We start from the raw sequence: 14,231 nt of genomic DNA, 5'->3' as shown, positions 1-14,231 counted from the left end.
CCCCGGCGACAGCCCCGACACCCGGCGCGCGCTCTTCTCGCTGCTCGGCGACGCCCCGGGGGGCCCGCGCCTGGGCGAGTTCGTGGGCGACGCGCGCCAGCAGGTGTGGCAGAGCCTGTGGGAGCTGCGGGACGGGGCGGAGTGGCGGCAGGTGGGCCCCCGCGAGCGCGTCCTGGCCGCCCCGGAGCCCGCCCTGCACCCGGTGGTGCCTGACCTGCCCAGCTCCGGGGTCTTCCCGCACCGGGAGGCCGCCCGCGCCGTTCTGGAGGCGGTAAGAGGCCTGCCCCTTCCTCGCACTCGGGGTGGACCCCCCCCCCAGACAAGGAGGAGTGGGTTCTCGGGGGGGGGGGGGCCCGTCTATCCAGCCCGGGCGCTGTTGCCGCGGGGAACTGACTGACGTCCCTGGACAGATCGGGCCGTGAACCTGAGTGCCCGCCTCCGGTTTAGGCTCTTTTCTGGATCCTCAGCCAACTGGAACTTTCCCTCCGAGGCGGCAAGTGATGGATGTCCCGAGGCCGCGCTCGAGTTCCTGCCCTGAATGCGCGGGAGCCTGAAGGCTCTGCGGGAGGAGGAAAGAGGCCGCTGGGTGCCGGGAGGGTCATGCCATCTGGGAAGCCGTCACACTGTTGGGAGGCCGGGGCATGAGTTTTGGGGAGAAAAGGGCCAGGGTTTGGGGTTTGAGAAACGCGTACTGAATCTGTGGCCGCCTGCTTACCGGCTGCCCGTGCAAGCGGCACAGGTCCCCTGTTTTTCCTGTCTCGTCTGTGAAACACTCCCCTTGAGGTGTTTAGGACAAGGAAACATCTGGGGCACAGCAGGTGCTCCGGGAAGGAGCGCGGAGAATCTTTTCCCCGGGGCAGCCTGGGCACGGCCTGGGGTGTCCAGACTCGACTTGCTGAGGCTGCGCAATGGAGTTTATTCAGTGCCTTCTGCAAGCTTTTGGGATGGTATTAAGGAGTGGGGAAGAGGGCAGGACCAGTCTCCTGGGTTTAAATCCAAACTCCGGCATTTGTTACCTGTGTCACTTTCAGTTTCTTAAACCCTCCTTGCCTCAGTTTCCTTAGTCTGTAGTTGGGAATAATAATGCTGCCACCCTCGCAGGGTTACTGTGAAGGCTGGCCACGTTAATCCTGGAGAAGCACGTAGAAGATTAAGCGTGTACATAAACAAACGTGTGGGCCTCGCTATAGAGCGGGAGAGCGGAGGCGAGAACTTTGAATGCCCAGCACCTCTTGTGCTGCTCCCTGGTGACCGCAGTGCAAGGCTGTCTTCTCCCCTCTTGGCTGGGGCAGGAAGGGACGGGCTGACTGCTTCCGGGAGCTACAGTCCTAGCTGGTTTCCCACATCCCACATACTGCACCAAGCGGGGCCTGTGCCCCCCCCCCCCCAGTTGTGGCCTTCCCTCTCCTTCCTCTGGGGTAGCTGGCCCGTAAGGCTGAGGGATCTCAGCCGCTGTCGCCTTTTTGAGCCAGAGCTATTCAGTATAAAATGGAGGGACTCAGCCCCTCTCAGGTTCAAAATTGCTTGTCTTTTTACATGTTTATTTTTGACAGAGACAGAGAGAGACAGAGCACGATCCGGGGCAGGGCAGAGAGAGGGAGGCACAGAATCCAAAGCAGGCTCCAGGCTCTGAGCTGTCAGCACAGGGCCCGATGCGGGGCTCGAACCCATATTCCAGGAGTGGTAAGATCATCACCTGAGCCGAAGTCAGACACTTAACTGACCGAGCCACCCAGGCGCCCCAGCCCCTCTCAGGTTCAAAACAGCATGATTTTGGTGTGGTGTGAAACACAACTCGTTATGTCTTATTAGCATTGGGCAATCTTGTTCTCAGCAATCAGATATTGCAAAAGCCCCGTTGCCTCACTACGGCTGCACACGTGGTGTTTTACAGTGTATACCCTTCATTCCTGAGGCCCAAGCAGTGCTCGACCTGGTTGACCAGTTGCCGGAACAAGTCCACAAAGGGAAGTTCCCAGTCATTGCTGTTGAAGGACTGGATGCCACAGGTAATATTACCTTTTGGTTACAGGCAAGGAGAGACATTGATCTCTCGTGGGAATAGACAGGGCTTCACAAGTACAGCTTTATACAGAGTTCAGCTCGTAAGCTTCACGGCAGTGTCTACTGTGTGCCACGCACGGAGCCGGGCAGGCGTGCGATGCAAAGGTGAATAAGGCCTTGAGTGGGAAGCCAGGGGAGGGGTGGAGGGGCTGAGCCTCAGGTGCTCTGGCGACCACGAGAAGGCACTTAAGGCAGCCTCCGCGTGGGGGACGGAGCGTGGTTGGGGTGGCTCCCGGAGGGCTGTTTTCAGTGCAGATCAGAGCAGGTCAGGTGAGGAAGACAGAAGCGGTCCTCCGGGCGGAAGAAACAGCATGGGCCGAAGAGAAGGGACTTGAGCCAGCCTGGGGGCATTTGGAAGCACAGGCCATTCCGAGGACCCTTTGGAAGTACTAGGAAGTGGGGGGCAGAAGCGTTGGAGCTGGCAGAGATCTCAGAGTACAACGGACATACCCACACTTGGCCCAAAACACAAAAGTAGGAGAAGTAAGGCTGTAAGGGCGGCGGGAGAACAGCCAAGGACAAGGTGGAGCCTGGGCTGAAGTCACGTGGTTCAGCATGAGGCGGGGCTCCCTGGGTGCAGAGAGTGTGAAGGAGCAAGGTGGAGGTTATCCCAGGGCCCGGAGGTCTCTGCCAGAGTTTATCATTAGTGTGTGATATCTTTCAAGTGTTCTGATACCACACTGAGCAAACCCAGGTTCCTGAAGGTCTGCATCTTTTTTTTTTTTTTTTTTTTTTTAAATAATCTTAGTAGGTAATGAGCTACGCTGGTTTACGGGTGGAAAGAGTGTCTTTGCTCTGTCTGAGTTCATCTGAGCAGTTTGGGAGTGATACCGTGGCCATGGTAACGAAGCCCTGTGTTTGTATCTGGCCCGCAGGTAAAACCACTGTGACCCAGTCAGTTTCAGACACACTCGGGGCTGTCCTCTTAAAGTCGCCACCTGCTTGCATCAGCCAGTGGAGGAAAATCTTTGATGATGAGCCAACTATCATTAGGAGAGCTTTTTATTCTTTGGGCAATTATATTGTGGCTTCTGAAATAGCCAAAGAATCTACAAAATCTCCTGTGATTATAGACAGGTAGGTATGAAGGTCCTATGAGTTTGGCATTTTGTTCCCCAACATGTAAGTGTGTGTGTGTACCTACACATGCATGTATTCAACTGTGTATGTTAAGTCAAACCGCGTGATGATAAGAATAGGAAGAATGCCTATACTTTATTAATCACCTACGTCACAGGCTGGCATTTCGCTAAGAGCATGCATACCATTGTTCGATATCTGGAACAATTATGCGTGGTTAGTGGATACTACATGTTATCCCCAATTTACTGATGAGAAACATAGGTCTTCAAAAGGTCGGGGCGCCTAGGGAGCTCAGGGGTTGAGCGTCCAACTTCGGCTCAGGCTGTGATCTCACGGCTTGTGAGCTCGAGCCCCGTGTCGGGCTCTGTGCTGACGGCTCAGAGCCTGGAGCCTGCTTCGGATTTTGTGTCTCCCGCCTCTCTGCCCTTCCCCCGCTCATGTTCTCTCTCTCTCTCTCTCTCTCTCTCTCTCTCTCTCTTTCTCTGAAAAATAAACATTAAAAAAAAAAAAAGGTTAAGTGACCTGCCAAGTGACTAAGCTAGAAATGGTGTATGAGGATATTGACCAAAGGCTGTGCTTTTAGAAATTGATGCTTTCAGTGGTTCATTTGTTCACCGGCTTATTTGTAAAACACTGATTGGGCATCTCCTATGTGCCAAAGATTGCTCTCAATTTAGGGGATTCGGCGGTCCGTGAGCTAGACGATGCCCTGCTTGCGTGGAGCAGACATACTGTTGCAGGAGACGTTGATGGTCAAGTGCATAAAGAACTGTGATACTATCAGAGAGTGGTAAATACTCCAAAGAGGGTAAAGCGAAGTGGGTATGGCTGAGGAAGGCCTGTATAAGGGGGTAACATTGATCTGAGCTCTGAACGCCCCAGAAGAGGTGGAAATGAAAACTGTGGAGTAACAGCGTTATGGACAGCAGAGTCAGTAAGAGCAAAGCCTACAGACAGAAAGAAGTTGACATAATCCAGGACTAGAAACAGGCCAGTGTAATGAGCACATAGTGGACCAGGGGCTGCTTTCTGGGTGAATGAGCAGAGAGAGAGAGAGGCAGAGGATAGAGGAGAAGGGCCTGTAGGCCGAGAGAGTGTGGGTTTTATTCTGAGCGCCGAGGGGAGCCATTGGAAGGTTTCAGATAATGAAGTGATGTAAACTGATTTGTGTGTTTCCAATTCCATACGTAACAAACAGCTCAACTATACCACACAAATGGATGAAAGCAAGTTATCCTAGGCTTTAAATCACCGGTACTCGGTGGTACGGAAATTATAGTCGCGATGAGATCGCAGCTTGCTCTCATCAGGTTGCTGAGAACCAGTTAAAATGCCCTAATGCCCAGAGCTCAGAGCTGGCGATCACGTGCACGGATTGACGCCCTCCAGGGTGCTGGTGGGGGTGGAGGGCTAGGAGAGCGGTTCGTGGAGACACAGCAGAGTGGAGACCGCTTCACCGCCTGAAGAAACCGAGATGCCTTCAGCTGTGTTCAGATACTGAAAAATGTGAAAAACCAAAGCCCATCAGTAGAAGAAAGGGTGCATAAATGCCAGCGTATTTGTAAAATGGGGCCCCATTCGGCCACGTAGACCAGTGCAGTGTATCCCTGTGCAGAAATTACAAAACCGTAATCTGGAAAAATCGAGTTGCAGACGGGCATTCAGTAGAATACATGCAAATTAAGACAAACTGTAGAGTACGGAGGGATGGAAGGTTATTGAGCAAATTCAGGAGAGGGCTAGGGAAAGAGACGCACGGTCGATAAAAAGTACAAAAGGTCGTGAGCTGCGTTTACATTATTGCTTTGCATCACGTGAATGTTTGTTGCCCTTTGTGCAATTTTGCTTATTTTTGGAAAGATAAGAACGGCATTGAAAGGATGACAAGAGTTCAGGAAAAAGCAGGAATCATAACTGTAAATCTCAAGGAATTTCAAGTAGGGAACACACCCAAGTATAGCCCGCACCTGTGTCCAGACTTAGGACCTCACCATCCCCCATAAAGCCACCTCCTTCTCCCTCCCGGTCCCCGTCTGTTCTCCCCCCCCCCCCCCCCCCGCCGTGGTAACTGCTGCCCTGACCTCCATCACCGTGGACTTGTTCCTTCTGTTTTTGAACTGCTTGTCCATGCAGGTGTGCATTACTGCTCTTTGCGTCTGACGGCCTTCATGCTGCCTATGATACTCCCCTTGCTGCTATGAACACGTTTTAACGTTTTCGTTTTATTTTATTACTGTTTGTTTTTTTTTTTTTTTATTTTGAGAGAGGGAGAGAGTGTGTGTGCATGGGGGAGGGGCAGAGAGAGCCAGAGGGGGAGCGGGGATCCCAAGCAGGCTCTGCACACTGTCAGTGCAGAGCTCAACACAGGGCTCGAACCCTCGAACTACGAGATCGTGGCCTGAGCCGAGATCAAGAGCCGACCGCCTAACCGACAGAGCCACCCAGATGCCCCTTGCTGTGGACATTTTTTACGTAACTCTGGTGCCTGTATATCTGCGGTTCTGGTGCAGAGATGCCCAGGAGCGGAGCTGCAGGGGCGTGGGGGTTCACATGTGTTCCACCTCAGCAAATATTCCGGAAAGTTTTTTGAAGTGGTTGAAACAACTCACAGCCACCCCCACCCCCCACCAGCAGTGTTTGAGAATTCCCTTTGACTCACATCCTGGTCAACACTTAGCATCGCCAGCCTTTTATGCTAGGCTTTCCCCTTGTTCAAGCTGGTTGGCCACATCTGGAAACTTCTACCCCTTTCTTGAAATACCTTCCCCTGTACTTTCCTGTACAGGCTTTTCTGTAGCTCTGCAACACCCCACGGAAAGGCGGTTCTGAGCCTGTGCAGGAAATAAGGCCTGAGGTGGTGGGTTGCCGGGCGAGAGGAAAGCAGTGAAAATGAGTTAGAAGCCGGGTACTCTCGTCGGAGCGACCATGCCGGGAGGTAGTTTTAACTTCAGGGATGGCAAGGTGGTTATTTCAAGAGGTTGAGGGTGGGCAAGAAGGGTGAGAAACTGGATTCCTTTGTGGGACTTCTTTGGGGGATGTTTTTGCCCCGTTATTAATAAGTGAATCTGCCATAGTTGAGATTTTTTTTGTTTTCATGCAGTGTCCTTTTTCAGTGAGAAAGCCTGAACTTCCCCTCATATGGTGCGACTCGATGAGGCACATTGTTTCCTCCGATGTCCCAAGTCCTGAAGCTGCACTGGCTTCTGTGTGTAGGTGGATGCCGATCCCCTCCGCTCCCAGCTTCCTAACCCGTTAAAGGGAGGGAGCCCTCCTCGCCTCCCCACCTACCATTAGGACTGGTGATGAATAGCCATTGAGTTGATACAGGGAGAAGTGCTTCGAAATAGCAAATCGCCATGAAGATACAAAGCGTTATTATAGAAGCTGTGTATAACGTGTGGACAGATTGCATCTGATTTGAACCCATGTGGCTTCCCTGAAGGCAGAATGGAAAATACTAACTAGCGGAGAGTCTGAAATTGATGGCCAGAGGGTGTGATTATTTGAAATGAGCCGCGGCGTTGTCAGGGAGAGAGCTCTAGCTATAGAAAACCGGGCTTCCATTTCTACCTTGATTTTCCTTCTTTGTGTCTGCGAATCGTCGGCAATTTTGCTCTTTAAAGAGATACTGTATCACCTTGTCAAACGGGAAGAAAAGAGCAGTTATTTGTTGTCTGGGTGGGCTTTGTTCATGTGTAAAGATTTTAATGAAATCCATTTTAGACTATACCCTCATCCAGCTGAAAAAAACGAGGGAGACAGAGTAGTTTTTGATGGTGACTGTGGTTAAGGTTGGCAACTTAATCACCCTCATTACCTTCAAAAGTCTATTCTTGCTGATGGTTTTTCTACAAAAGGAAGGCTTTTAAAATTAAGATGATATCAGCCTCTGTATTCATAGCTGAGTATTTAATTCAGTGAACACGGAACATGTGCAAAAAAGCAGAATAAATTGTAGTCTGGCTGCCAAGAAACAGAAAACCTGGACCCTTCATGGATTTATTCGGCTTGGGAGACGAGATGCATCTGAGAGAGAAGGTGAAAGCGCACGCTTGGAAATGGTGACTCAGGGACGTGGCACAGAGAAATGCTTCCGGGCAGGACTCAAGGAGCTGGCTGATACGGTGGCCACTTCTGGAGGTGGATGAGGGCTTCGAAGGATGCATGGTGTGAGAATTGCTCACCTCCCAAGTTAATTTTTATTTGTGTCTCCTTTTCAGTACCGTCTGTATCACCATCATTTGAAAATGCAGCTTTAGTTACGAGCAGTGTCCGCTAAACATTAGGGATTTTCTTTTAAAAAAAATTTTTTTTAACGTTTATTCATTTTTGAGAGACAGACAGAGTGCGAGCAGGGGAGGGGCAGAGAGAGAAGGAGACACAGAATCTGAAACAGGCTCCAGGCTCTGAGCGGTCAGCACAGAGCCTGACGTGGGGCTCGAACTCACGGACCATGAGATCATGACCTGAGCCGAAGTTGGACGCCTAAATGACCGAGCCACCCAGGCGCCCCAGGTATTTTCTTTTTTAAAATAAAATTTTTAACGTTTATTCATTTTTGAGAGACAGAGACAGAGTGCGAGCAGGGGAGGGGCAGAGAGAGGGAGACACAGAATCCGAAACAGGCTCCAGGCTCCGAGCTGTCAGCACAGAGCCCGACAAGGGGCTTGGACTCATGGACCTCGAGATAGGACCTGAGCCGAAGTCAGACGGTTAACCAACTGAGCCACTCAGGCGCCCAACATTTGGTGTTTTCTTTTTAATTTAATTTTATTTATTTATTTTTTTTTGGTGTTTTCTTATAATGACAGTGTGATACACAGATATGGTCTATGTTTGCAGCAACTGTGGAAGAGAAACGGGGTTTTGCATGCTTTTCATTTTTCCGATGAGGAAATTGAGACTACGTTGGCTTAAATGAGTTACCTGTGTCCGCAGAGGAAGTAGGTGGCAGAAGGTAGATTAACACACAGCTCAGATAACACTGTGAATTCGTTTGGTAGATGCCAGTCTGTCCTTTTCACTGGGAAAAGTAGTTCAAGTCTCCAATGGTTAAGAATTTAGGATTTTAAAACATTGAAGTTAGTAAGTTGAAAATACACACAAGGATGGGGCCATGGGTCCTTCTCCACCCTGGAATGTTTGTAACTGTTTCATAAATATCTGTGATGAGAGTCCTTTGATATTGAACTTGGAGTTTTGTAGCCTCTTAAAATTGGAATATGACATGAGCAGGTCAAGATTATAATAAGCTATGCCAATTAATGAAATGATTCCAATTTAGTCATATGCACAGCCAGAGAACATTTACTGTGTACCTACTGCGTGCCACACGCTGGTTTCAGGTTTTGGAAGGCGGGAGTGACTAAACAAGAAATTTTCTAACGGAGGAGCCCGAAGAGGTCATGCCTATAAACAACTTGCTTTTCTTTACCGTGAGAAGTTCTTCCGTAGAGTTGGGCGTGAGGGGCATTGGGAGCCCAGAGGAGAAAACAGTGAGCTCTCCGTGGGGCTCTGTCTGAGTGGGACTGTGCAGGCAGAGTAGGAGTTTTGCTGACTGAGAGCCTCACTCCCGCTGGAGGAAAGTGTGAAGACAGGCCCGTGTGGAGCCGTGTGCCTGGACACACACTGTAACTGTGTCTTCATGAGGCTGGACGTTTCCGGCAGGCAGTGGAAAGCCATCGGGCGTTTTGGAATAGATGTTCTTTTTTTTTTTTTTTTTTTAACATTTATTTATTTTTGATAGAGAGAGACAGAGCACAAGTCGGGGAGGGGCAGAGAGAGAAGGAGACACAGAATCTGAAGCGGGCTCCAGGCTCCAGGCTCCGAGCTGTCAGCACGGAGCCCGACGTGGGGCTCAAACTCACGGACCGCGAGATCATGACCTGAGCCGAAGTTGGACGCTCAACCAACTGAGCCGCCCAGGCGCCCCCAGATTGAGTTTTATTTATCGAACAAATTGCAATGCAGGGAAAACTTGAGCAGAGCCGTGCTGGCTTCAGCCTCTCGCGCAACAGATGTTCAGGTGCACCTTGACCTTGGCCTCTGCAGATGGAGATCTCACTCGTCCTCTCCTTCCCAGGTACTGGCACAGCACGGCCACCTACGCCATCGCCACCGAGGTGACCGGGGGGCTCCAGTACCTGCCCCCGGCCCATCACCCTATATACCAGTGGCCCAGGGACCTGCTCAGACCCGACCTGGTCCTGCTGCTCACAGTGAGCCCCAAGAAGAGGATGCAGAGAATTGAGGGCCGGGGCGTGGAGCGGACCAGAGAGGAAGCTGAACTGGAGGCCGACAGCGTGTTTCGTCAAAAGTAGGTGTCCCGATGTGAACGGCAGGGGTTCCTGGCCGTGGTGGAGAGCCAGGATGGGCTCCGACTTTAGGAATGTGGAGGAAATGACGTTTTTCTCGTTGTTCAGACCCGAGAGGCAGTATCCCCCAGAGTAGTAGTTCAGCTCCTGACGGTGCAGTTCCCACACGGCCACAGCATTGGTGACGCACGGCCACAGAGCATCGGGGCTTCCTTCCAGTCCTGGCTGTGCCCGGAACAGTGTGAACCCGGGAAGACAATACACATGTCTGGGTCCTGGTTCCCCAGCCCTAATAGGATGGGCACAGAGTGCTGTCCGATGACCTCACTGTGACTTTTCCCTAGAAGGTGCTTCCCGTGTGTCAGGCATCTGGGTCCGGATGCTCTCTGATGCGCACGAGGGCGACGTCACCCGTCTTTCACGGTTTACAAAACTGAGGCTGCAAGGATGAAGTGACTTGTCTGGATTTGCATAGCTACTGTGTAGGAAACTTGGGATTGAAATCAAGATCTTTTTTGATTTTAAAGGCAGTGCTTTGGTTTTCATGAGAAAGCTGTGGGACGGTAGCTGGAGACCCTGGACCAGAGCCTCACTGTTTTAGAGCCGAGGTTGAATCCGTTCTGTAGGACTGGTTTGAAAAGCCAAAGCGGGGTAGTTTATATAAATAAACAATCATAGCACCGCTGTCATAACACAGCCCTGTTATAAATAGTTAAATAACAACTCGGCTGTGTGCAAAAGAAACCGTGTCAAGCAGTTCACTCGTATTAATTCAATTAGGCCTCGTGACACATCACCAGGAAGGCATTATTTCAGCCCTCGTTTTACAGGTGAGAAAACCGAGGCGGAGGGGAAAGCAGTTTGATGAGTTCACTGAGCTAGTGAGTAGTAAACAGAACGTGTTACAACCACATGCTGTCACGCTTCCCTAACGCCACCGGCCTCTGTCATTCCTACACGTCAAGGCTAGCTAACACCCGAAGGAGTTCTGGAACAACCTGGTGAATTTTTCAGAGACTCGTCTGTGAAGACAGTGTCCGTGCCGAGGGCCTCTGGCTTGTCTGAAATCCTTCGGGGCACAGACTGTGGAGCGATTTCCTGTGTGCCCAATTAGTTCACCTCTTGGAATCTGCTACTTTCTCTGCAGAAATGGGGGTGACACCGTTCCCTTCCTCAGGTCACCCTGAGTATGAAAACAGAAGAAGCACGTAGAACGCTGATGCCAGTATCGAAAACAGGTAGCCGTAAAGGCTAGCTACTAAACATTACTCTGAATTTGTTATTTATTAACCAAAACGTGTCACGCGTCTCCTGCGGACAAAGCTAGCGGCTGCGGGCAACAGCGCAATAAATCAGATGGGGCCCTTGCTGCGTGCATCCTGGTGGGGAAGTGGCATTCGTATGTAGAGCCTTGTTAAAAAATAAGCCAACTCTTTTCATTTCTGCCTGTCCCCAGGGTAGAAGTGTCCTATCAGCGGATGGAGAACCCCGCCTGCCACGTGGTTGATGCTAGTCCCTCGAGAGAGAAAGTCCTCCAGACGGTTTTAGGCATAATCCAAAATAATTTTAGCTAATTGTAATTACTCCAAAATGTAATTCTGCATTTTGGCAGATTCGATGTTGTTTGATACATCTAGGCCCACGGCGGGGTACACGGTTTTCCCAGATTTCTGTTGCATAACATGGCGTGTGCTAGAAAGCCGAAGACCAGACCATTTCGATTTTACCTACACCGTTATACTCCCTTCTGACCAAAGGACCCGTCAAGGTTGAGACCGTCACGTTCCAGCCAGAGATCAGTGATTGATTTCTTCAAGTGTAACAAACGTTTTCCTGGAACGCGTTTTCAGCTACGTTCCTACCAAATCCCTCCAAGTTTTGTCTTATCCAGAAAGCATGAGGTATACAGAAATAACCAGGAAGATCTTCCAAATCGGCGGAAGCCCCTCCGGCCCCTCCCATACCTCCTCTTGGGTCACTGATGAGACCCTGATGTGACATAGTTACCTCCTTCCCAATATGGCCTCACTCCGTCATTGGGGGGCTCAGCCCTGATCCTAGAGCTAAATGCTCCTGAAGAAAGGGTCCACGTGTCCTGGCTGTCTGAGGACAACGCCCACAGGGTCGCCTTGTGGGTAGGCGACACTTACAGAGAAGACATCTGATTCGTGTCTCACAACCCCTGAGATGATCCCCTCGTGGTCAGAGTCAAATACAGAGACTGCCAACCCAGATGCTCTCAATACAAATATACCAACCCACTTTGGATTATGTTCTGTTTATTTATGTTCCTTTCCTTTCCTCTGAAAACACGGCTTTGGATATAATGAGTGTTTTGGACTAAACTAGATGCATTAAAACTTAGCCAATGCAGCAATATATTTATGTTGATATTTACATGATGTTTCTCCTCGGTGGAGGGGCTATGCTTTACTAATTAAAATCAAAGCCAAGAAGCTAAAGGCAGTGCTTGTTGTGTATTTTCATTACACAGATTTAATTTATCTTGCTAAATAAGCACAGTGGATCCTGGAATGGGGTTTCTTAGTAAATTATCTTGCACTTGAATGTCTTATGATTACATATGAAATCAGCTTTGAGATCTGTTTGCTTAGGAAAAAGAAATGGCTGAGGAAAGAGGAAATTTAATAGCTATGTGGCCTTGGGTGAGTCGCTGAACATCAATAGCCCATGTAACTTGATCTGAAAAGTGATAATCATCCTTTATTTGTATTAAGGAGTTGGCTGAACCAGGTGATTACCTAAAATCCCTTCTGGTTCTAAGATAGATGAAGCTTGCAACTTGTTTTGGGGGGAATGTCTTCTTGCCAAGACATTTAAGTCTTAGACAAGGCCTTATCTGGTTATGTGGGGACTTGAATTATAATAAATTTCATATTAATAACTGTATCATACTGTATTTCAAAAGAATTCCAGGTAATTTTTATATAATATATTTGCATATATAACTATGTAATGGGTTTCTGTTGAAAATATTTTTTAAAGCTAATAAAGAGCATTAGGTTCCTGTAAGATGTGATATCTGTGTCCTTGGTGTTATTTAGTCTGAACATTTTGAAAAGCTTGTGTTGGCAGTCTAGAAAAACAAACATTTAATGCCTGCCTTCTGTACCTCGCAAATGAATAAAGTTGTTGGGATTGTCCAGTTTATGGTGGTGTCCCCCATATATGTTGTTTTTTCTGAGGCGTCCCTCCAGTGTGGCTTCCTGGAATTTTTGGTCAGCAAAGTGGGGAGGTGTGAACTTGTGGGCCAAGTGGGATCTCTGGTCAAAGTGATTTCAGAGGAGGGGGGGGGTGTGTTCACTTTCTTGTAAACGCTGTTTCAGGAAAGTAGAATCTTTTCTTCATTGCAGATATTAAGAAGAAGAAATCGTTCTTTGTACACTTGGGTTCTTTCATGCACCGATAGGTGTGTGATTTATGAGCATGAGACAAGACAGCACCTCCTACCCAGAAACTTGATGACAAGGAATCATTCGCTTGGCTCGGTTTCGTGACAAGTTGGGTTTCGCTTCTGGTCTTGTGATAGACCTTTGGTTGTCCCAAGTATTTATTCTCCCTTTCTTCCACAGTAATAGAATTTTTGACTTGACACATGGCTGCCAAGAATTATGAGTACATTCCCAAGGCTTCCTTACAGCTAGAGTGGCCAACTGGGCACATATAGGTCTTCCAGGAGCCTGTGAGCAGAGGGGCGTATGGAGCGTCGCTTCCTCTGCTGACCCTTCACGCTGTCTGGTATTCGGCGGTGACAGTGAGCCTTCCTGGGACCGAGGGACAAGGGTGACACTGTGGAGGTGCAGAGGCAATGACAGGAGGCTTGAATGGAGGCTGCCTTCATTCCTGAAAACAGATGTGGACGAGGGATGAATGCGTAAAGGGCATAAAGGGCATCTACTTAGGGAAGGGCCGTCAGGCAGACCCAGGGCACGTATGGTACCTCAGATTCCTCCTCGTCCACAGACTGCCTCTCTCAGTGGCACGTTCTGAACTCTTTTTTGTTTTCCAGAGTGTTTTGTTTTTATTTTTATTTTTTTTGCTGCGCCCTCTCTCTGTGACCTCTCTGTCTTCTAGGAGCAATGTGTAGCATATTTTTCTTTTAAAGATTTTATTTTTCTTAAGCAATGTCTGCACCCAACGTGGGGCTCGAACCCACGGCCCTGACCTCAAGAGCTGCGTGCTCTACTGACAGAGCCAGCCAGGGGCCCGAACTGTGTAGCATCTTCAAAGTGCTTAGGCCCTGGGATCTTCTTGGAATGTGTACCAGGGAAATAGTCGGTGAGGCACATACAAATGTTACATCATCTCCGCATGACACACTTCAAGTAATTGGGCCATATGTATGTATTTGCATAATGTATGTTTATGTAGAATATGTATCCGTTAAATACATCAGGGTAGATCCTTTATTATGAAGATATTTATTTATTTATGAGAGAGCATGTGCCCCTGTGTGCGTGAGTGAGGAAGAGCAGAGAGAGGGAGAGAGAGAATCCCAAGCAGCCTCCGTGCTGTCTCGAACCCACGGAAGCCCAAGAACCATGAGATCGTGACCTGAGCCGAAATCGAGAGTCGGCCGCTTAACCGACCGAGCCACCCAGGTGCCCCGAGGGTGAATCCTTTTAAGGGACTCCTAAGAAGAGTACAGGACACCTAAGAAGCTGTAAAGCATCAAAAATACTTTTCTCTCAGTGAGAGCCGGTGATTGCAATTTCAGCCGAAAGCAAAGATACAGCTGAAATTATTTTA

The 14,231-nt window shown here is 49.4% G+C and overlaps 1 protein-coding gene across 1 annotated transcript; it reads left to right on the top strand.

The window, feature by feature from the left end:
- Position 1: 1 nt before the first annotated feature.
- Positions 2–12,630, top strand: CMPK2 (cytidine/uridine monophosphate kinase 2; the record flags this gene model as incomplete). Its single annotated transcript, XM_040496905.1, has 5 exons — positions 2–271; positions 1,895–2,009; positions 2,940–3,141; positions 9,230–9,463; positions 10,918–12,630. Coding segments are annotated over 5 exons (939 nt in total), but the record flags the coding sequence as incomplete, so codon positions are not given.
- Between the last annotated feature and the right edge of the window lie 1,601 nt (positions 12,631–14,231).

The sequence above is a fragment of the Herpailurus yagouaroundi genome, unplaced genomic scaffold (assembly GCF_014898765.1).
Source record: "Herpailurus yagouaroundi ecotype Mexico unplaced genomic scaffold, PumYag 188, whole genome shotgun sequence".
Taxonomy (NCBI): Eukaryota; Metazoa; Chordata; class Mammalia; order Carnivora; family Felidae; genus Herpailurus; species Herpailurus yagouaroundi.
This window is presented reverse-complemented; position numbering and strand designations above follow the sequence as displayed.